A 22,534-nucleotide genomic window follows, 5' to 3' on the forward strand; every position below is an offset into this window, starting at 1 on the left:
TAAAAAAACTGGTTTGCACAAAAAATCACAGCATAGAGAGTAGGTATGCAAAAATAACAGCTTAAAATTTTTTTTTTATATTTAAAAGTATGAATATTAATATTGGATAAAGTGCGATATACAAAAAAAAATCATTCAAGAGGACGCAAGAGATGGCAAGAAAAGTTGTTTGACCACAAACGTTATTTTTTTCGTATTATTACTATTTTTGCATAAATTTTTAAACTTTTTTTGGCGTTTGGACCCGAATCGGGTGCAAAGTCGGTCCGTTCCTCATTAAAATGCGAGCGCGAAACACTTTGACGTGCCTTAAAAGGCATTTTTACGCGTGATTTATTTGTTATTTTTACATTTTTATATCTTTTTTTGGCATCAAACCATCTGATAATCTCTCTGTCGTCTTACTATGTTGTTATTTTTTTTTGTCATCACGGACCTAACTCAACAATAATGTTTTGTTGGTAACAAAAATCGTAAGCAGTGGCTCGTCATTTGCATAGAAATTGACTTGAACAAGTGTCAGATGTACGACGAAGAAGAAATTCTTCCACGCAATCGATCAAAAAATTTTTAAAAGTAATTAAGTTTCTTGTAAATATAATTTTTTTTTTTGTAACCACAGGTGATTTTTTTTCAGAGACTCACCAAAATAACTTTTTGAATAGCTTTAAATTAAAAATAATCATCGCTTGTCATAAAGAACGGTGGCGTCATACGAAGATGATGATGTTAAACAATGCCCACGAACACAAAAAAATCCTCATTTGTTTATTATTATTGATTGTTGTTGTTATAAAAGCACATTGATAAGCAATTTTTCAGCTCGCAATAGGTGTTCGACGTTGTCCTAGGCGACTTTGAAAAATTATTTATACAACTTTTTGATCGACAACTGACCATTATCTATTTTATTCTGTGTCTGTTCTTGAAAAATTAATCAATTTATTTGTCTGAAATCAATTAAATTTAATTTTTTGGGAGGATTCAGGTAGGCATGAGATCATTTAGAAAAAAAAAATAAATAAATTTTGCAGAGATATAGAATTTTGTGTTCAGCAATAAACTGAACGGACAACTTTCGAAATAATTTGGATAGAAGTTGATTAATGGCTGGCACTTGTCTAAGTACTAATTTACATAATTGTTGCTGAATTCTTATGAGGAATTTGCATGTGGTCATTAATAAGATTTAAAGGAATCAATCAAGCTGACGCAAATTTTGTTTTTTTTCCTCTTGTCTGATGGAGTCTGGAAAGAAAAAATTATTTAAAAATATTTGCAAAGTTATTTTCATTAAGTATGAATAATAAGAATTTTGTGAATATTTTATTAAAGCAAAAAAAAATTAATGAATTTTGATACAGAATATTTAAATTTAATTGAAAAATATTTTCAATTATTATTTTTGCATTTTTTTTTATTTTTTTTTAATTAATTCATTAAATTAAACTCTTAGATTATTTATTTAATTTTAAAAAAAATATTTTTTCCACAAATATTTTTTTTTTATATTTTATTGATTAATCTTATTTTTATTCCGTATATAAAAATAAAAAAAAAATAAATTAAAAAAAATATTTTTTCTTTCTTAAATAAAAAAAAATTAAAAAATTTATTAAATAATTATAGAAATTAAAATATTTTTAATTTATTTTTTTACAATTTTTGTATTGTTTTAAATTAATAATTTATTTAAACTCTTTAATTTTTTATTTAAATTTCGAAAAATAAAAAAAAAATTTTATCACATATTTTAATATTTTTTTTATTAATAAATATTAAAAAAAAAAATATTTTTAGATTTTTTTCTTTCATTTTAAGTCACGAGCCAAACACAAGTTTGTAAAAAATTACCAAAAATCGTTTAAAAAAGCAAAATCATATCCTCACAAAAAATCGAAAAAAAAATATTAAAAAATCTTCTCTATAAATACGCCACATTTACGACAAATTGTTCAATTTCCACGGTTCTCTTGTTGCATAAAACATAAAAAATCTCATAAAGAACCTTAATTTTTTTTCATCCATCCATCTATCCTTGTTAATTGTGCGGGTGTTAACGACGACTATCGTATGTCCTAAAAAATCTAAAAAAAAAATAAAAAAAAATTATAAAAAAACGTTGAATGAAAGTAAAATGATCAGTTTTGTACGAAAAAAAAATTACATAAAAAATTAGGTATTATTTGAAGTATTTGAAAGTAGAAAAAAAAAATCATAAGTACGCCTGAAATAAAAAAAAAATAGAACGCGATGCAGTCTAAATATAAATATCTTTTTTTTTATCCCACGGAAATGATTTTGATCCCCAAATGGTGCATGTATTGTTCCACTGTTGTTTTCATTTCGCTCTCTATGCACACTTTTTATGTAGACAATTTCCTTTTCATCATGCGGCGTGGTGCATCGATGGGCGCAATATGTTTCATTTATTCCTTTTTTTTGTAATCTTCACACACAGGATGAATGAGATTTTTTATTCTATGAAAAAAAAATTGGAATGAATCATAACTTCTGTCTAGTTTTAATGATTATGCATTTTTTTCTTTATTTTGTGTAAACATCTGATGAAATATCGATTACGAAAGTTTTTTAAGGAATAATAAATAATGAACAAAAGCCACTGATTTTTTTCACTTTTTAGATTTGAATAAAATTAGAATTAAAATTTAAATGAAAGTCGCGCTTGACACATGTCCTTATATCTTTTGAATAATGAGAATCGTGATAAATAAACAAAAAAATGAGTATTTATCACTTTTGATCACGAGATAAAAACCAAAGAAAAAAAGGAAATAATTTTTTTGTGGACGGAAACGATATTTTTGATCAAATTTGTTAAAAATTCTTCGATTTTTATCATCAATCAACCATCATGTGTGGATTTCATTGTAGAATAATGGACACTTCATGGTCAATCTCATCAAAAAAAAAATCAAGATAACACGACACGGACAAGAACTAGACAAAATATTCGCTTTGTAAACGATTTTTTTGTGCGTCAATCCGAACCGACGTCACACAATTATATTTTTTCCATGCTCATTAAATAATACTTAAAGATGATTAAAAAGATTCAGATTGTTATATAATAATCTCCGAGTATCGATGTCATGTCTTGGCCAAAAAATTATGCGAGAGAACTTGTTTCTAAATATAAAAATTTTTGTAGCTGCGAGAAGAAACGTTTTGGATTGTTCAGTGAAGTGAAGCGATGTAGAGATCAAAAAATGGCATCGTACGTGAACAAATCTATCAAAATAATTTTTGACTTTTCAAGGGCAAGCAACACGAACGTATTTATTCATTGTTCGTTTAATGGCTCGCAACAGGTTGTAGTATTGTGAAGTAAGTTATAATAAGTTATGAATAACGAACGTTTGTGATTAATTTTTCACGCACTTCATGTTGCTTCGAGCCACAGCCACTCTAATGCTTTAATTATTGTACTTAATTTGGTGAATAAGGAAAAGAACGGCTCTTGTTGTTGACTCAAAGCAAGTTAACCATAATTGGAGTGGAATTTGAAATTGATACGTTTTTTTGAAACAGGTCAAGAGGAAATATTTTTGCCAGAACCCTTTTATAGGAGCTTGTAGTTAAGGCGTCACAATTTTTATTTTTTTTTAGAATTTTTTCAACTAAAATACTCGTTAAATTTATTTAATTTAAATAAAAAATAAATCAAGTAATTTAATAAATTAATTTAAATAATAAAAAATAAATTAAAATAATAAAAAAATTTAAAAAACATAAAAATTAAATTTAATTACAAATTATATCAAAATAAATTAATTTAATTTATATTTTTTTAATTTAATTTTTTTAAATTTGATTTTTTTTTAAATTTTATTTTTTTTTACATAAATTAATTAAATTATTATTTTAGTTTAAAATTTCTTATAAAATCAATTCTTTTGTTTGGTTTGAATTAATTAAATTTTTGATTTTTTTTTATATTTTGAGAGAAAAATAAAACTTACCTTTTCAATATAATTAACTTCCTTCCAAAAATTTTAAATTTTTAAAAAATTCCATAAAATCCAAAAAAAAATTGATAATTGTATTGGACTTATTCTACTTGTACATTTATAAACCAATTTTAGGGAGTTGACAAATTATTTCAAATTCTTTGAAGTTGACATGAATTTGCATAGTCAAGAGCAAATTTGACGTCATTCTACTGAAAAAAAATAATCTATCAGTATGTTTTTAATAAAAAATAAAAATTCACCGATTCCTAAAAATTGATCGTATCTGGTGTCCAATGTTTACCCATCTCCAACAGCAAAAAACTTGCAAACAGTGCGTAACTAGATCAGGCAGCAGGTAGGAAATAACAAAAAAAAACTTAATTTAATTAAATTTGCCAAAAAGTTGTGAGTATTGTGAGAATTCTGTGACTCTCAAAATCACTATTTGTTGCAGGAATTAAATTTCAGGAATTTCACAAAAAAGTAACAAAAGTTGCAAGAAGAAAGAATACATGAGAAAAATGTGGATTATCAAATAAAAATATCTAAGATTTAACGAGATTCGACAGGATTATGGATACCTTACCTTCTGTTACTCGCCTTTGGAATTATTTAAGTTTCTTTTCAAGGATTTTTGTTGTTTAAATATTACAATTGCACAATTCGGACATCTGATACATAAAACGAGACATGTGAAATTGGCTAAAAATAAGCAAGATCATGACAGTTAATTGGGAATTGTTGCGTGAAAGGGACTTTTTAAGTCGTTAAAAAACATGGTATAAAATATATTTTTTTTATTCAAAAAAATGAGGCTTAATTTGAAAATTTATAAAAAAATAAAATAAATTTTTAAATATTTTTTTTTTATTTTTAAAATTTTTTTTAATAATTTTTAAATTTTTTAATAAAAATTAAAATTTAAAAAAAAATTTAATTTGAAATTTTTTTAAATAATTTAAAATTTAATTAAAATCATGATTTCAAATATTTTTTTACTTCATAGCAATTTTTTTAAAAATTTAGTCATTAAAAAAATCTCTTACCTTCCATCACTTTTCCTTTCCTTCGTCACATTTTCTAAACAAGTTCAAGGTAATAATAACTCGCACACAAAAAAAATCCATTATTACATAAATTGTGCTACTGATTCCGAACTAATCTTCGTCTCTGCCTTAATTCTTCCATTCTTCTCTTCTCATTTTTTGTGTCTTCGTCAATTTTTTTTACACAAAAAATAACAAACATTTTTTTTTTATTTCAGTATTGTAACACTCGTACATTTGACTGACATCAGACTACTGGTCACACAAAAAAAATCGTTGATCCAATCTTCTTCTTGAAACGTTGATGTTTTGACGAATGCAATTTTTTATCATATCGTAATCCTGTATGAGTTGATAATCTTTCTTTTTTCTTTATTTTGTTTCTTTTTTGTTCAACAAAAAAATGCTTTTTTGTTGTATTGAACACCTCTGAGATGTAAACACGAACAGTTGTACGGCAAATAAGGAAGAAAAAGGTGCTAAATGTATTTTTTGTTGTCTGTTGTCCAAATTCGATGCACGAAGATGACGATGACCGACTACTGATTTTTCGTGTTCTCTTCATCTAACCGCATGATAATGACTTTTATTTGTTCTACTTTAATGCGTGTACATTTTTTTATGATGATATCGATGACGAGATTGATTTTTTTTCTGTGTTTTTTTGGACGAAAGTGAATGAATGGATGCGGTGTTCGTGAATGAATGATGATGACAACATATGTTAGGTGTGATATAAGAACGTATTATCGACTGCGGTTACTTTTTGTGTTGTTATAAGGATTAATGGTCTAAGACAATGACCAAACAAAAATCCTATCGATGCCTTTGTTAGTAGATTTTGTGGACTGTGGCTCAGGGTGTGGCGTAATTAAATTAACTTTTATATTTAGAAGTAATTCTTTTTAAATTTTCTCACAGTTTAATAAGAATTTATTTGTTGAAAAAATAGCTAAACTAATTTTTAAAAAATATTTTTAAAAAATCCTTCAAAAAATATAAAAATATCAAATATTTTCATTTAATTTTAAATATAAGTTTATTTTTTAATATTTATTTTTTTTTATATAATATTTCTCAAAAAAAAATTAATTTTATTTATTTTATTTATTTTTTTTTTCTAATTTTAATTTTATAATTTTTTTATTTATTTTAATAATTTTTTTTTATTTTTAAATTAATTTTTTTTATATATATTTTTTTTTATTTTATTTTTTATTTTTTTTTTTATTTTATTTTTTTTTTATTTTTTAATTTATTAATTTAATATTTTTAATAATTAATTTTAATTTAGCTTTAATTATTTTTTTAATTTATATTAATTATTTTTGGTAATTTTTTGTGTGTTTTGTAAAATAAAATATATAATTTTCATACAAGTTCCTATAATTAATTTAATAAATTTATTTAAACCAACAAATATGTATGTAAAATTCATTAAAAAAATTAAACAATAAAATTGTTTAATGAAAGAAACCACAGTTAAATCGTGTCAAAATTAAATTGCAAACAACTTGTTGCTCATTTTATTTAAATCTTCCATTATTATCATTATAATATTATTTTATTAAAATATAATAAAAGGCACTTGATTTCATATCATATTAACAACATGATATTATTATACATATTTGCGACTTATTGTTATATTATTATTAAAATTACGTTCAACCAAAAAATTTTAAACCACCGATTTCCAATAAAAATAATCATATTGAAAAGACTCACGAGCGAGAACACACAAATAATAACAATAAAATTATTATAATAATTATATTGAATGAATGAATGCAAAAAACGGGTGCGAAACCCAAAAAATATGTAAAATAATAATTTTCAATAAACTCTGTCTCACCACATTGCGCTCGATATGTGCTGCGAAAAACCATAAACTTAATATATTTTAATAATTTTATATTGTTATGTGGAGGCATTTAAACCCCTTGTGTTACAATTTCGCCCGAAAAATGTTTGAAAGAGAAAATTAACATTAAAATGCAGCAGTTCAACAATAACGAGAACGAAAACGAGAGTGAAAGAATCTTTTTTCGATAATTTGATCTCCAATCGTACCTGAAATCATGAAAGCAACCCTTTTCTCGTTTACCTATCTATTAACCGTTCAATTAAGTTGTTTTGGCACAATAAATTAATAGATGAATAGACGAGAGTACAATAGCGAAAAAAATATATATTTATCGATCCTAAACTTAAAATAAAATAAAATATGCTCACGCGGAACAATAAAAATCAGGTTAAATTTTTGAATTTATGACAGGAAAACGCGTGTAAGACACGAGAGTAACATAGCGAACAAAAAAAAACAACGAAAAAAAAATGTGTAATAAATTTTATTGACGTGATTGGCATTTTATTGATGGAAAAAATATGTTATAATGCGCGATTGAGCGAAGAAGAGCGATAAAAGTTAAATGTTTTTAATTAATTTTACAACTTTTCGTTAATCGGCTTTCTACATAAATTTTATCGTCGCTTTGAAAGTTCAACGCTAAATTAAAATCTAAAAGTTTAGAATTTTCTGATTTCAATCAATCTTTTTAAATTATATTTTTATTCAAAAATAAAATAAACGCAAAAATTTAGCCCCCTTTCAAAAAATTCACTAAAATTAACAATAAAATCACGTCTTCAACAAAAACTGAACTGCACCAAAATTTTAATAAAATGCTAATCAAACTAACAATCAAAAGTAAAGTTTTTACACAGAAATACTCAAACATGACCATCATCGATCAGTTCTAGTCTAGCAGTAATAAACGTTCACTTTTGTGAAGCGTCATGACGGAATATGATTGATATCGTCGTTTTCATGTGAACGTTTGATTGTTGGAAATCCTGAAAAAAAAAAATAAAATAAAATAGAACGGCGCGTTTTAGACAAAGATCCCTATAATTATCGACTGATTTTATATGTGTTTTGTTATGGTGTCTGTATTAATAATGGGTTTTGTAATGGATGGAGATTCATAACTTGAAATTATTACGAGTATTTATTTTACCATAAATTTAAAAAAAAATTTTTTTTGTTTGTTTTGGTAAAAGTTGAGGTTTTCAGGTGTTCAAAAGGATATGAATTTAGTAAAAGTTTGGTTAAATTTTAGTTCAAAAATAAAAAAAAATAATTCATTTAATATTAATAAATTTTAGTTAATGTGTGATAAAGGATCATTAGAAATAATAAATATTAAAAAAAAATAAATTTATAAAATTTTTAATTTAAATAAAATAATTATCTAAATAAATAAAAAAAATAAATTTTTATCTAAATAAAAATATTTTAAAAATTCTAAAATAAAATATTTAATAAATTTATAATTATTAAAACATGTCAAAAATAAAAAAAAAAATTTGACAAAAAATCTTAAAAAATTAATTAATCAAACCTTAATAATTAATAAAAAATAAATTGCAGTGAATTTTTTTAAAAAATTTTTTTATCATTTTTTGTATTTAAAAAAAATTTTTAAATTAATAATTCAATATTTAAAAAAAATCCTATATTTATTGTAAACATATCTTTTATTGTATATGTATTAACAACAAATGATCATAACCCAAAAATACCTCATAAATTATCACAAATCGTAAATCGCAGTTTAAAATGCGTGCTTAGATTTCATTGCACTCTGCGTTCAAACCTTATGGAAAACTTGTAATTATTACTTCAAAACTACAATTTTTGCCTCTAAAACGTATAATTTATCGCAAAACCTGTTGTTATGTTATATTCATGTCTCACCATTTTAATTATAAATAACACTAAACATTATATTACATTAAAATATAATTTTTAACAACATACATTTATGAATATTTATTAAAAATAATTCATTATAATTTTTTTATTATTTATATTATTATCACCCTTTGAAAATTCTTTATAAAAAAATCTAAAAAAAAAATCATTCAACAAGTTCTTAACACTGTCACAGGTATATAATTAATAATATTGCACAATAGTTGAAAATAAATACGCATTGTGTGACATAAAAAAAAGTACCTTGCCATTTATTCTATTTTTTTATAAAATAATTATATAACGAAGGATGGTGCATTTTTTGCTTAATTTTTTTTATAAACATCCTTCTCGTTTCACCTTACACTATATTTTTACAAGATTAGGGCAAAAAATAAAGAAAGAATTGCACAGTTGTTTGTCTAAGAGCAAAGAAAAAATCCGTAAATAGGAAAGAAATTGTGAATCAATTGTTTAGAAAAGTATAAAAGAGCACTTCCTTGATTTTTTTCTCTCGTCTACATTTCGTGAATATTCATAAATTTCATGAAGAAAGCGTCCAATTCCGACGTCTGTTAAACGAATAAATATCCAACAAGTAATAATAATAATAAAATAAGAATAAAGTGAGTGCACAAATGTACATAACATGATATAAATATGCTGCTACTGATGATTTTTAAGTGTGTTGTATACCATACCGGTTTCGATAAAAACGTGGGAAAAAAATCTTCGTATCATGTCTTATTGTAATAAAATGTGTGCATAATCATATAAAATTTATTCTTTCTGTTAAGTCTGCCCCAGTGTATGTTTGTCGTATCTGCACGAGAGAAAGAGAGTCGAGTCGTGCGTGCGTGTATTGTGTATCGCAATGCGAGACCAGACCAGGCGCAGGTAGATTTTTTTTTCTTCATTCTTACTTGAGAGATATAAAATTATAATAAGTGTGCAGGACAATTTTTTTTCTTGATTTGATTGTGCGTGGATGAATGATGATGAGTCGAAAAAAAATAATGGTTTGAGAGATGCACACACGACGAGAAAGTGTGAGTCGTTTTTTTTTGTGTTCTAAGTTACTTTACTTTTTCGATGGATCTATCTTTTACAGATGATGTTGACCAATCAGTTTTATACTTTTACCAAAAAATTCTTATATTTATAACGTTTTTTTAAATTTTATAAGAGCTTTTGGTTTATCAGTCAAATATTCAGGAAGCAAATTCTTCTATATTCGGGTCTACTTTCAGATATTTATCCAAAAATCATGAAAACGTTGAATTTTGAGCTTAATTTAGATTCATCGGAACAGAATTTGAAATAATTTCTTCTTTTGTAATATTTTGAAGAAATTTTTCCTTTATAGTCTTCTTCTTCTTCTTTGCTTTATTAAAATTTTTCGTCTTAAAACTACATAATTTTTGTCTTGGTTTCAATTAATCAATTAATTGGTCTAAGGTTAGCATCATTTTGACTCTAAAAGAATCTCAGTCGTTGCCTCGGCTCTTGTCGCTGTCGCTGTTGATGGCTCGTTGAATAAATTATTCTTGCGGGTGTTGATCAACTTTATGAAACCATGCGATTCTTTCTTTGTGGATTTTCTCAGTGACGGTATTTTGAATTTGCAAAGACCTTCTGATGTGCAAGCTTTTGATGTGATCTAGTTTTGTCACCCCGCTGCTCATCCTCACAAATTTTTCCTTTATAGTACTTCAGCCTTATAGACAAAAGATAGTTAAATAAGTGACTTGTACAATAAGATTTTCGTTTCTTTATCCAGCATTTTCTTCATTCGAGTCATGAAATAAACTTTTTTAGATGAAAACTTACCTTCTGATGATTTTAAAAGTGCCTGTAAAGAAAATTACTTTAAAATTTTAACCAAAGTTCATTCACTGTAAAAAAAAATAAGAGAGAAATTTATTACCCATCACAATTTTTATACGTTTTTTTTCGCAATGGTCACTTGATTGTCTCGTCTCCTTTCTTTCTTCCTTCTCCATGTTCCAGATATTCCGGTTTCCATCGTACAATTATTCGCAACCCTCGTATTTATGAACCATTTAAAAATAATAAATAAATAAATAATTTTAAATTTACTGCAAGAACCACAGTTCGCTCCCATTTATGTACGCAACTCTTTGTGTCCGAGCAAAAATTTAAATATGAAAGATTCAACGAGATTTGCATATAAATAAAGGTTTTTTGACGAACTGCTGGACAACCAAAGTAACCCTAACATGTAAAAATTTTGTTCAATTTCATCCATTAATTCGTCTTCTTTTTGAGCGCATGGAAATTTTAATCGATTGTCGTGCAAGAAAAACGTACTTTACGCAAATTATGACGCCTTTGTGTTCCCGTCAAAGGCATTAATTATATTAATGTTCGTGAAAAAAGAAATGCTTACCAACAGCGAAGGGTGATTATTTCTACGTTTCAGATTTCTTCACAGTAACAAAGTGAAAGAAAGAGGGGAGTTCATAACATAACGTCACATGTCCACAGTCCAGCATCTCGCAGTTTGGCCTTGACACACCAAGTCGTAATAATTATGCAGAGAAACGTCTTTTTTCAACTCGGCAGCTGCATTGATGACACACATTACTGCTTGAATCTTCTTCATATAATTATTTTTCTCTTATTTTTTTTTTTTTTTTGAAACCTGTTGTCATAAAACCTCTTGTTGTCTATGAAACTACTAAAACGAAAAAAAAACACAAAAACTTTCGTACAAAGCTGTAATTAAGGCTTACTGACCTTCATATCGCGCTGCTCATCACATTATCATCAAACCGCCATCCATCCATAATAATAATCGAAATTACATTCGAGATACATTAAGATAAATTTTTTAATAAATATTTTGGAGATCAACACTCAACTACGAAAAAAGGAGAAAAAAACATTAGAAGCTAATAGAGATTAAAGATTACAGATTTACGCGGTATCGTTTGACGCGTACACACATGCATGACTCTCGATTTTCGTTCGCGTTCTGATGAACATTTTAATAGACAATGAGATATTAATGAAAGAAATGGACACAGAAGCATGCTATTAGAATTAAAATAAAATACAGCTACTGTGAGTTTTTGTTTCAAAATTTTTAAAATGCGATACAGAGATAAAAGATCAATAATTTGAAAATAATTTAGATCATGCTGACAAAAATATTTCTTTGATGGAATTTTGGAACCGTTGGATCCTTAATAAAAATTATTTTTAGACATTTCTCGCGTGTCTAATTTTTTTTACTTTAATTAAACGGGTTCAGTTTTTTTAAATGTTTTTGTAGTCGAAGGATTATTTTGAGCAAAATTTATTCCCAAATTTCAAAAGTAGCTTTTAATGACGAATTTTTTAATTAATATTTTATTTTTTTTACTTATTTTTTAAGCTTTAATTGAAATTTTGAAGAAATTAATTTAAGTTTTGCTTTTTACATAAATTTTAATAAAAGGAGTTGCTTTTAAGAAATTTAAATTCAGAATTTAAACGTCTTAAATTAAAAATTTATTTTTCATTAAATAGATTTTTAATGAAATTTTTAAAAAAACATTTTGATTTTTTTTTTTGAAGAATATTTTAAAATTTCTAAAAAGTCGAAAAATACGTTTTTTTTAAATAAATATATCAGCTCCAAAAACTCAAAATTACAAATTATTAACGTAAATTTTAAGCAATTTTGTCTCACTTCAAGTAGAAAAATAATCAAAAAACTTACCAAATTCTAATTTTCTTAAATTTTTGAACTCCAAGATGAAAATTAATTTCAAAAATTAAATATCTGTTAACGAAAAAATATTAAAATTTATAAAAATAAAAATTGTTTTAAAAAATAAATTAAAATTTAAAAAATAAATTTAAGAAAAAATATTCAAAAGAAAAAAATCTTACCAAATATCGATTTTGAGCTCAGAAAATTTTAAAATTAATCCCCAAGAAGCGTTGAGCTGTAAAAATCTTCTAAACAACATCAAATCCATCCAAGACGAAATTTCAAAGGAAACATTTTCATATCACTTAAATCTAAAAATAAATCCAGAATCAGTTAGTAACACAAAAATCTTCACTTTACGCATCTTTACGACGACGGACATGGTAAAATAATAATGAGGGTACCGAATAAAATCTGCAAAAATCTAAATACTTGCATACACAATAAAGGCCAAAGGTCTTCAACCGATCTTTTAAGATTTATTCGTTGCTTAGATTATGACATCCATTGTCGTCTTTTATCTAAAATTTTGTCAAGGAAAGATGTTTTAATATTATTCTCTAATAATTTTTACACAATAACTTCTAGGCAGTCCAGTTTCTTTTGTAAAACTGACAATCTTCGCAAATCATGTATGAAGACAGGAGGAGAGACACAAAAAAGACAAGAAACCCAAAGCATGGAGATTTCCTGATAATTCTGCTAAAAATTGCGATGTAACGAGGGGGAATTTCAAAGTTTCTTCGAAGAAGCAGAAGAATTTCAGTCAAATCATGATTGGAAATTACAGATTTTTTATTTCGAGACTAATTTCATTAACGGCGACTTCCTTGTAAATAGATCGATCGCTAAAACGCTGCGTCACCGTGTACAACAAAGTAGGTAACGATCGCTAATTAGCGTCCTTGTCATACATTTAGAAGCTAATATTTATTAAATAATTAAACGTGAAGCATCAATCTTCGCAGAGAGCATCCGTTTATTATTCCGATTTTTTTTTCGTTTCTTTTGTGTGTCTCATCATGACATAATCGTAACATTTTAGCGCGGACAGATTTTTTTTATGTAATCGACGAAGCGCAAAATCTTCAATTGTTCCAAAAAGTAGCAAACGAGCGACGTACAGTCTGTGCCGTTAATTATTAATTGTGTCTACGATTTATGGCAAGAATGTTTCACACACATTCTATTAGCATTTTGCAGTGCCCGAGGTGAGGTTCACGGGCGTTCGCGTAGTTAAGCCTTTTGGGGTTAACGGCACTGCGAGAACTCGGACTGGGACAACAACATTATTTAACGAAATAATTAATAATAAAAAGATCTGAAAAGTAATTTGAATAAGTGATGTATTTTGCAGTTTTGTGATGCTTAGCACCGTTTACTGTCCATTAATCACACAGAAATGATGTTATTTTTGCGTATAAGTCGGTAAACAAAGCAAATATGTATTACAATATGGAAAATTAGTGTTTCGCATGCAAATTTTATATAATTAAAAAAAATGTTTAAAATGAACCAAAATTATAGGAAAAAAATATTTGACTTAAAAATAATTATTTTTTTTTTTTTATTTTATTTTTCAAAATATTTTTTAATATTTTCTATTTATTTATTTTTTTTTTGTTTTATTAATTTTTTTATTTATTAATTTTTTTTTATTTTAAATATTTTTTTTTATTTTATTAATTTTTTTATTTATTTATAAATCTTGGGTTCAAAAGTTTTATTTTAATTTAAAATTTTATTTCGGTTCCATTTATTTTATTTAATTTTTTATTAATCTTTATTAAAATTTTATTTTATTTAATTTATATTTAATTTATTATTTTTTTACAATTTTTTTTTTTTTTTTTGATTTTTTTAATTTTTGAATTTGACTATTAATAATTTTTTAAAATTATTGAATTAGAAATTTTAAAATTAAATAAAATTTAAATATTTAATTCACAAAGAATATATTTTTTTTTAAATTATTGTAAATTTTTTCGTTTTGCGATACACAAACTTTTTACAATATAACATGCTAACAACATGTTCTGAATGGGAATACCTATATTTTTGTTAATATTTACCACCTCCACTAAATATATTCTGTGTTAAATTGAGTGATGAGACGCGGTATGGAGATATCTGAGAAGTAGTAATAAAATTACAAAAAAAAAAAAAATATTTGCTATATGATGAGAAGCTTGTAGCCTTCTAAGCGTCTTATTAGTGCATTGTTGCCTATATAAATAAGTCAACAAATTTTGTTTTAGAATCAGTATTAAATTGACCGGTTAGTGAATAAGAAGTTGCGTAATTTTTTATAATAAATTTTTTTGCTGACACAAAAAGTGTGAATTCCAAACAACATGAAGAAGGTGTGACTCTCACTTTCAATAAAAATAAAAAAAAAATATCGATTTGACAAAAAATATTTTATTCCGCAGTTCACAGTTGTGTGTCTTGTTTTGGTGATTTCGACGATACTTCCTGCTGAAAGTACCTTCTTTGGCAAAGGCGGAAGCGGAGGATGGTCATCAGGCGGAGGAAAAGGCGGATTTGGAAGCCTTCTCGGAGGATTTGGAGGAGGAGGTAAAGGAGGATGGTCTTCTGGAGGAGGTAAAAGCTTCGGAGGATCATCTGGATGGTCGTCAGGCGGATCAAGAGGTTATGGCGGAGGATCTTCTGGATGGTCTAAAGGCGGAGGAGGCTTTGGAGGATCATCTGGATGGTCTTCAGGAGGCGGATCAGGCTTTGGCGGAGGAAAATCCTACGGAGGAGGATACTCAGGAGCATCTAGCTTCGGAGGAGGATCTTCTGGATGGGCGCCATCTGGCGGATCTCGAGGTTTTGGAGGAGGATCAAGTTATGGCGGAGGACATTCCTCTGGAGGATGGTCTTCAGGCGGCGGATCAGGTTTCGGCGGAGGAAAATCCTATGGAGGAGGATACTCAGGAGCATCTAGCTTCGGAGGAGGATCTTCTGGATGGGCGCCATCTGGCGGATCTCGAGGTTTTGGAGGAGGATCAAGCTATGGCGGAGGACATTCCTCTGGAGGATGGTCTTCAGGCGGCGGATCAGGCTTCGGCGGAGGAAAATCTTACGGAGGAGGATACTCAGGAGCATCTAGCTTCGGAGGAGGATCTTCTGGATGGGCGCCATCTGGCGGCAAAAGTTACGGAGGATCATCTGGATGGTCTTCAGGAGGCGGATCAGGCTACGGCGGAGGATATTCTGGATCTTCTGGTTTCGGAGGATCATCATCTGGAGGATGGTCACAAGTTGGAGGCTCACGAGGCTTCGGTTCAGGCGGATATTCGTCAGGAGGAAGTCAAGGATGGTCATCATCAGGCGGATCTCGTTACGGAGGCGGATATGGCGGAAGCGGATGGTCTTCAGGCGGCAACAAAGGATGGTAGAAAAAAACCATCAATATAAAATTTCTGTGTTATTTATAAGCCATAAACGTTCGATCGCGAAATAAAACTGCTTTTTTATAAAACATTTTTCTCTTTTTGAACATGCACCACAAAATCCACACAATTCACGCTTTGGAGGAGCTTAACACAGATTTTATGATTTAATAAAACAATAAAAGATAATTGAATAATCATGAGAACGTTATTAAAAGCACCGTAGTTACTTGCATTACGAAATTTCGATGTCAAGGCTTCGCATTTGGCCTAAACTGCGTTTAAATTGCGTTTAAAATCATGCAGAAGCTAATTCTGATGTCACTCTTTCTACCTTTTTTTTTGTGTTACGGCTAAATTCGGTGCAATAAAATATATTTTCTGATTGATTGAAATAAACGCGTCACATAAAAATAGGTGTAATAAAAAAATCTCGAGTGATGCATTTCCATTAAAACTTTGATAGATATAAATTTATTTTTTAAATATAATTTTTTTCTATAACTAACTGCGATCCATTTTTCAATAGATTTGTTTTAATTGTTTATCACAAGCGAGTATTTGGTACGTGTGCGGTTTTCCGCTCGTTTTGAGTGCAAATTGAATCAATATTTCGCTACCGCTGCACAAAAATAGAAAATTTATATTTTTTAAATCTGATTCACACAATGAAGTGGCGCTAAATTGACTATTTTTTGCTCTCTCACTTATGTTTATTTTTTTGTTAGATTTTATTCGATATTATATTTTATCACTTTTTATGTGTGTTCCCTCTATTTTTTTCCATTCATGCCACATCGGACAACGGTACACACAAAAAAAAAACTTTAGTGTCTCAATAAAGATTGGTGTGACGACGACGCGTGCCTCTTTTTTCTTCAAACTTTTTTTTTATCTTCGTCTCCGAACAATGAGTCAATAAATGAGAAAAAATCTTTGAGGTTCAATAGTTTTGTCAATAAAAAAAATCAATTCAAGTACAAAAAATTGAGAAAAATAAACATAATTTATCATTTTTTCATCAAAAAATAAAAAAAAAACTTCGAAGACTTTCAATACATAAGTACGACAGGCAATAAATAATGTCTTTCTGTGTATCATTTACATTTCGCACTTTTATCTCTTTTTCTTTGAACATTTCTTGAAGAAGTTTTTCGGTATTATATCACAATTCACAAGATTTTTCAAGCAATTTATTGCATCGTACATCAAATTACACATTTTTTGATAGTGTTTGAATCTCTTTGGACCTGTTTTACGAGTTTTTAATTTTTTTGAAACCCCTTCATTTAATAAAATATTTTTATTTTCATATAAAAAGACACTTTACTTAATGTTAAATGTGTTACTTTGTTTTTTTTTCTAAGACACAGAGAAAAAGGTGTTTTAAAAAATTACGCAGCGACCCCTGAAAAAAATCTTTTTTTATTGTTCTGAACAATTTTTGTTTAGATTTGGGTATTTTTTAATGAAATTAGAAGGAAGACCGGTTTTTTCGATGTTGTGTTATGTTACGTAAAATAATACAAACTAGATGAGGTAAGATAATAGTTTTTTAATTTGATCCATTATTTCTTTCTTTTCTATCAAAAAATAATAACAATAGAAGTTGTTGTTGTTTTACGTTTTAAATAATTTTAAAAAAGATTTTTTTCGTGTTTAAAGAAGTTTCAAGGAGACTTTGTCACGCATATTCTAGCTTTTTGTTTAGGTTTTGTCCTCTTCGGGACAGATGATGTTAAAGAACATGCAAAAAATGACGAAATTGGACACGGGCAGTAGAATACTTCCGCAAATTTTTTGAAGAGGGTCATGAGTTGGTGTGAATGAACGATAATTAAAAGTCGTCATGAACATAAATTTTATCAATTATCTGTAATTAAAATAATTTTTAAAATTTACGTGGTATCTCAAGTCATGAAATTCTTATTATTTTTATTATAAAAATAAAATTAATAAATAAAAATAATTTTTTGTTATATTTTTTTATTTATTTTAATTTAAATAAAAAAATGTTTAAAAAATTATTTTTAGTTTAAATTGATTTTTTAAATATTTTTTTTAATTTTAAAAATTAAATTTATTTAAAAAATTAATTTATTAAATAAAAACCTTGATTTTTTTCTTTATTATTTTTATTACCAAATTTATATTTTTAATTAATATTAAATATTTTTTTATGTTTTTTAAATCAAATATTTAATTTCATATTTATATATTATTAAATTCGTAAATATTTTTTTTGAATATTTTTTTTTAAAATTTAAAAAGTTTTTGAAAATTCAATAAATTTTATTTATTTATTAAAAAAAATTATTAATTCTTAAAAAAAAATTATTAAAAAAAATAATTAAAAATTTATTTTCAAAAACATTGAGAACATCTAATAATTTTCTGATTTTAAAAAAAAATATTCATATCTGTTGATTTTTTAAAATATAAATTTTTTTTTTTTTTTTTAAATAAATAAATAATAAAATATAAAAATAATTTAAATTTATTTAAAAAAAATAAAAAAAAAAATAAAATTATATTTTTTATAGAAATTTAAGCATTTTTATTTTTCTTCATTTAAAAGTTCAAATAAAATATTTACGGACAGACCAAAAAATTATTTCAAATTCAATAAATTGCTTAAAAAATAATTTCTTTCATAACTCATCATAAAAAAAAGTCTAATAAACAAACAAAAATATTAAATTTCTCTTCTAACATCGTCTTTCTGTCTCTTCCACTTACCTGCACACTAAAACAATACTTGCCTCATCCTCATGCCTTAATCCCTTTTACTTCTTATTGGAATCCCTGTCCGTCACAACAATCGAAAGTAAAGGGTTAGTTGTACAACATTCCTAATTACTTACAAATTTTACTCCTTTTCAACCCTTTTCCCATTCACAATCGGTCATAAACTTCTGTTCATAACTCGTTTATTGACCGACAACGACGACGACGACGCAAAAATTTTAACAAGGAATCCTTTCAGCAACAAAAAAAAGACATCCATTCATTCATCATCATCCAAATAAAAGCAAAAGTTTGCATTGTTTGTCACTTTTTTTTATGGTGCTACTTTTTTCCTATCTCCGAATCATAAAAGGATGCCGACCTGGACATCTCTTGTCGGTATCTTCTGTCAAATGCTGAAAAAAAAACGAGAAATAACAAGAAAAAAGAGTGCAATAAAAAAAATTTTGTCAAAATAAATTGCATTGTGTGTGATGCAATTGTTAATGGGGCAGGCGTACGATGAATGAATTTAGGAAAAAAAAAGCAAACAAACAAGGTGCAATAAATATTTTTTATTTTGTGTAAGCGACGAAATGCGAAAGGGTTAGAAATATTCGATTTTTTTCTGCTTAATCCTTTTTTTTTTCATTGAAAAGGGCAAAAAATATTTTTTTTTCTTCAAATTGAAGGACTTTATTGGACAACGCATGTATCATCCGATTAGTTTGAAAAAAAAAAAAGAATTTACGAAAGTGTTGCAAATCGCTTGGAATTTGAATTTAATTACATCATTTGCTTTTCAGTCACTTTTTATTCAAATTTTTGGTGTGGCTTTCGCAGCAAACAGCGCACGGCATGCACAGAATTCGAAAGAAGTGCGAAAAATGTGTTGTGCATGCCTTATCGATCCAATTCCTCTACACTCGAAATTGCAAGGTTATCAATTAAGTTCTTTTTTTCGCGTGTATTCCTTCATTCATTCACAATTTCTTGAATTCTTATCACGCATTTATTGGCGCTCCGTTTTTTTTTTCGCGCAACACAAAAAAAAATTGTACTCTAATATAGTTTTATTTTATTTTTTTTCATGTAGGTCTACACATGTCTTGTCATTTATCATACAAAGACGTGTTTTTGAACATTCATAGAAGAGAGCGCGAGAGACGATGATCGCGTAATACACACACGCGTAGATACATATTTTTTGATCGTCGTGTGGTTGTCGTCGTCATTTGTACACTGAACTCTAATAATTGAAATAATAGTTTAATTTTTGCATGTGTCTAAGCTTTTTTTCGGAGATTTTGGCATGACGAAAATTTTTTATCAATTTTTTTTTTATAATAAAAAACGAAAAATTAATTTCAATTAAAGAAATTTTTAAAAAATCACGAATGACGTCAATGATAAACTTTTAGAAGTTCAGTGGTTCGAATGTCAACTTGCCTACTTTCTAAATGCAAATCTATGAATATTCAACGTGACTGATAAATAACACGATATTGAAAATAAATGATAGGATTTTTTTTAATTTTTTGGAGGAAAGAACGTGAGAAGAAAAGATTTTACCTCCTGCATAGAAAATCAGTCCTTGTTGCGTGTTGATGTGTGGATGAAATATTTTGTTTTGTTAGACGAGTTAGAAAAAAAAGTTCAATGGCAAGTGTATGGAGAAAAAATTTACGCAGGCAGAGTTACGGGTTCAATGACTTTAATTTTGTCTACATTTTATTAAAAAAAAAAATATTTTTTTATTCACATAAAATTTAAAAAAAAATTAATTTTAAAAAAATATTTTTTTTCAAAAATAACTTTAAAAATTATATTTTCTAAATTTTTATCTAAAATATTATCGCACTAAAAAATTTATTAATTTATTAAAATTAAAATTAAATTTATTAAAATTTATTAAATTTATTTTTGTTCTGTTTAAAAAAATATCTTTTTTGATCTAATTTTTTTTAAATACTAATTTTTTATTTACAGGAAATTTTTATAAAAATTGAACATAAATTTAAAAAAAATAAAAAATTTTAAAATTAATAAAATATTATAAAGTCTTTACAAAGCAAAAATTTTCAAGAGTAAAATTAAAAATAATTAGATTTTTGCTTTGTTTTACTGTAAATTTATCTTTTTTTCTTCATAAAATTAATGATACAAAAAATTAAATAAATAAATTAAGTATAAAATAATAAAAAAAAATTATAAATACCTATTAATATTATTTTACGAGCACATGATTACAATGATTACATGATTTTCTACAATGTTTTTTGCAACAAAAAAATATAAATTTAAAATTTAAAACATTTTTATCTTTTTTTTCTATTTTTATAAAATTAATCTTGAGAAAATGAGAAATTTTAATTAATAAGATATTTTTGAATATGCTTATAATTGGTTAAAACAATGAAAAAATGATTTTTTTTTCATTATTTAAAATTTTAAAATGTTATTAATTTTAAAATAAAACATTATATAAATTTATAAAAAAAAAATAATTTATTAAATATCTTAAATTGAAATTAAAATTCCAAAATATTTAAAGATTATTTTAGAATATTTTTTATCTAATTTTTTTTTATAAAAATTACCCGTTACACATATTTTGTATAAATATTTTTTAATTCATAAAAAAAGTAAAATTTTCTTTAAACTTAAAAATAAAAAAAATCGCACAAAATGAGCAAAACTTTCCTTCAAAACAAAAAAATCCTCAAACAATTTTTCCTTAAAAATGCCATCCTCTTTAATTATCTTCATCAATGTAAATCAAATTTTGTTCTTCGCTCTCTGTCGCTCATTCCCTTTTTTTATTATTTTACAAAAGTACAGCCTCAGCGAAAAAATACACTGTCAAAAATGAAACACGAAAAAAATCAGGACAAATAAAAGGGAAAGGGGTAAAGAAGGAAGTTCCTCGTAGTTTTTATATTATATTTTTTTCAAAAAAAAAAAAATAGAACCAACCAAATATATGGATTGATAGTTGAATAGAGGAGCGAAAAAAAGTGCTGTGTATATGTTATATAATGCCCATACCTACATCGAAGCTATACGTTTGCATATAAAAAATGCAATGATTTTTTTATTCGCGTATCCCTACTACTACCAACCATCGTACTGCTTAAAAACATGTGTTTCCCCTCCTCGCCGCATCGTCGAAGCTCTTCAAAACCCGAAAAAAAATTCAAACACACATACATACACGAACGCGTTACTTCCAATATAAAATAAAAACTATACCGACGTACAGCGCGAAACACAAAAAAATATGCTAATTTTTTCTCTCTCTACCACTCCAGCAACATTCTAAAATGTAAATCGCCGGCTTTTTACATGCATGCAACGCTGGAAGTCGTACGGGAGAAAAATGAGTAATAATATCAACAAAAATCGTGTGTATGTGACCCATATACAGGCACGTGTGTACGACGACGACGACTGGAAACGACGACGAAAAAATTCTGTACAATTTTTTTCCATTCATATTATTGTTGGCATCCCTGTCCCACTTGCGCTTGTGTTTGAATGTTTTTGCTCCGTCATGCATCGTTCGCACGTTTTTTTTTTGTTCCTCCGTACAGGGAATCATAAAAATTCTCTCTCTCCTAATAATGCCCGTACGTGAATTTTTTCCCCGATTTTTTTTTCTCTTCGTGTGTCTTTCTCAAAAATTATTCAATTTTTGTAAGTAAGTGTGTGTGTGTGTGGAGGTATGTCACGTAGAAACACATACGATGACGACGACGACGAAAAAGAATACTCACACACACTCATATATAGACAAAAATATTGAAACGAGAAACTTTTGAGGACCAAAAAGTTGTGCGCTGGTTTAGCATTTTTTTTTTAAATTTCTCAGTCGAGTTTTTACTTTGTGGTGATTAACACACATTTCAAAG

General features: G+C 26.7%; 1 protein-coding gene across 1 annotated transcript; it reads left to right on the forward strand.

Moving 5' to 3' along the window:
• Positions 1-14,730: 14,730 nt before the first annotated feature.
• Positions 14,731-15,979, forward strand: LOC134827265 (loricrin-like). The gene is made up of 2 exons (XM_063839844.1): positions 14,731-14,861; positions 14,931-15,979. The coding sequence occupies exons 1-2, from the start codon at positions 14,853-14,855 to the stop codon at positions 15,900-15,902; spliced, it is 981 nt and encodes a 326-aa protein (XP_063695914.1). The 5' UTR covers positions 14,731-14,852; the 3' UTR covers positions 15,903-15,979.
• The last annotated feature ends 6,555 nt before the right edge of the window (positions 15,980-22,534 follow it).

The sequence above is a fragment of the Culicoides brevitarsis genome, chromosome 1 (genome assembly GCF_036172545.1).
Source record: "Culicoides brevitarsis isolate CSIRO-B50_1 chromosome 1, AGI_CSIRO_Cbre_v1, whole genome shotgun sequence".
Lineage (NCBI taxonomy): Eukaryota > Metazoa > Arthropoda > Insecta > Diptera > Ceratopogonidae > Culicoides > Culicoides brevitarsis.